The 2,519-nt window shown below is 41.3% G+C and overlaps 1 protein-coding gene across 1 annotated transcript in view; it reads left to right on the top strand.

The window, feature by feature from the left end:
* The first annotated feature begins 2,262 nt into the window (after positions 1 to 2,262).
* pctp (phosphatidylcholine transfer protein) overlaps positions 2,263 to 2,519 on the top strand; it is a 12,774-nt gene continuing 12,517 nt past the window's right edge. Inside the window, exon 1 of the mRNA XM_080043146.1 lies at positions 2,263 to 2,519. This exon is cut by the window's right edge and continues 71 nt beyond it. Within this exon, the coding sequence (XP_079899272.1) occupies positions 2,462 to 2,519 (58 nt within the window). The 5' untranslated portion in view covers positions 2,263 to 2,461.

Here is a 2,519-nt window from a genome sequence, read left to right as displayed (position 1 = left end):
TGTGTATGATGCACACGCCCGTTTCTACACGCTGTAGAGGCATTAACACTGCAGTGGTCCCCTCCCTTCTTTTGCACAGGGGGATACTCTGTCTCTGTCTGTCTGTTGCACACACACAAACGCTCACACACACACAGGGCCGCCCATAAGGGGTAGAAAGTGGGAAGGCTTTCTAGGGCCCAGCCACTTGGGGGGCCCATGGTCTTTGGAAGCCAAGAACCTAACTAAGCTAAACTTTATTTTTAGATGTTTAGATATTTATGTCAATATCTATTCAACGTTGAGTGTTTACACAAAGCCGCGGCTCCACTTAAGGCCATTTAAAAATAAATATTCAAAATGTTTCAGATTGAGCACAGCGGAGTGTAACTGTTTCAAACATAATCCATCCTATAAACCCTTTGTGTGCCAAATGGTGACGAGATTGGGTTTTGATATCAAACAGTTTTGTCTGGATTATATTTCCTGGGTCGTTCCTGCTCATGGAAAACATATGTACCTGCTACTTGTGTCTGGGTGTGGCTGTGAAAAGTATTTGGACCCCATGAAAAAACAGGTCGGGAACCTTTTGTAGTTCTTCTACATTCTTATAAACAGGACAGGCTAGTTACTCTGTAATTTTCCTGGGTCTACAAACAGGTTTAAATTATCTCTCCCTCATACATTTTTGTGAAAAAGAATTTCCCTTTGGGGACAATAACTTCTAAAGGCTTTGACATAAGTCTTCAGGTTGACACGGCCAGCCAGGTCTGACCAGTTTTTCAGAAACCTGGCCAATTGACCAACCAGCCGGGTCCTACCACAATGAAGCTGACGAGCAGCATCATCCTGTTTTAATTATTGCCTTAACCACCAAGGTCCTGCTTTCTGTATTGTTTCTAAAAATAAAAAATAAAAATAGACCTAAAAAAGTTCTTAATGCAAAGAAAGACACAAGGCACAAAGAAGTTGGAAATAATTGAAGGAACAGATTTGAGTTCAAAGATTAAGAACTTTTTTTGTAATGATTTCAGTGCTTTTGCAGTGATGAGAGCAGAATAAACTAAGCCTAAATGTTGCAACTAAACATAGGCCAACTTTATAGTTTTGAGGGTAGGTTGGTTTGGTTATTCATGTAGAGAACCGCCTTTGTTTCTTTTGTGTGTGAAGAATTTGTAGTTGATGTTGTTTTTTAAGTGTTATTTATTTCAACAATACCACCAAAAGATTTCAAATGATTTAATGTCATGTGCAGAAATACAAAAAAGTGCAATATATGGTGCAGTCAATTAGTGTAAATGTATCTTACCAGAAACTAGTAGCATAGAAAACGTGCAAATTGTGAAAAAACTGTTTGCTTTAGTGAATACTAAAGAAGAACAATGTCTCTGTGTGAACTGATTATTTTGTAGAGATCTGTTGATCTGTTAAACAATTGTGTGAGTGTAAGGGAATCAAAATAAATTGGTAGGTATGCTGGGCTAAGTCAGAAATGTGCTACTATTTTAAAATAATAATGAGCCCTTGCTCTCCCAACTGTCCCTGGTTGATAAGATAGTTAGTCTCTCTACAATTACATGTATGTGTTTATTGAGGGATGAGCGCACTCACACTCATTGTTGATAGGAGTACTGGGTAAGGGGGGCCCATTGACTGTATATTTAACTGGATACTAAGATATTTTTTTGTCATTTTTTATGCTTTATTGATAGTGTAGAGACAGAGTTGAAATGGGGCAGAGAGGGGAGTGACATGCAGAGAACGACCGCGGGCTGGAATCGAACACACCGGTCCGCTGCTGGCCGATGCCCATGGGGGGGGAGGGGCCCTACCAACTGAGCTAAGGGCGCCCCCTGAGTTACATGTCTAACTTGCAGATATCATCATGCAAGTTTGCCAGTTGCCGGTTACTCACATTAAAACAATTATTACAATTTTTTTCCAGAAATGTTTGAATAAGTGTGATAATGTATTTTCCCTTTTGAAATGTAGTATTGTTAAGGAATAAAGTCTGACATCATGTCCTTTAGAACATTATAAATAACTGCACCCTACGTGTACAAATACTTCATTATTAATACATCTAATGTTTCCATGACTGTTGTTGATACGATAGCACATAGCCTATAAAGAAAAACATAGTCCTACTGTATTTCAATCGTTAGGGTCCTTTATTATGAAGGCGTTGCCCGGAAGTCTAGTATGTGCCATAGGTTGCTGTGTATGTGTGGCTGCGTTTCTGTCAGGGCGGTGTGTGTGTGTCAGGGCGGTGTGTGTCACGTGTGCGCCTGTTAGGGCGGCGTGTGTGTGTGTGTGTGTGTGTGTGTGTGTGTGTGTCTCGATAGTAAATATGTGTATGCGTGTCTGTCAGGGTGGTGTGTGTGTGTGTGTGCCAGTGCAGTGTGTGTGTCTGTGTGCTTCTCCGTGCGGTGTCTGTGTGTGAGAGAGAGTGTGTGTGTGAGAGAGAGAGAGAGTCGCCGTCATGTCGCTGCAGTTTACGGACGCTGAGTTTGATGGCGCGTGGAAGGAGCTGGACGAGC

The sequence above is a fragment of the Ammodytes marinus genome (assembly GCF_949987685.1).
Source record: "Ammodytes marinus genome assembly, chromosome: 16".
Classification (NCBI taxonomy): domain Eukaryota; kingdom Metazoa; phylum Chordata; class Actinopteri; order Uranoscopiformes; family Ammodytidae; genus Ammodytes; species Ammodytes marinus.
This window is presented reverse-complemented; position numbering and strand designations above follow the sequence as displayed.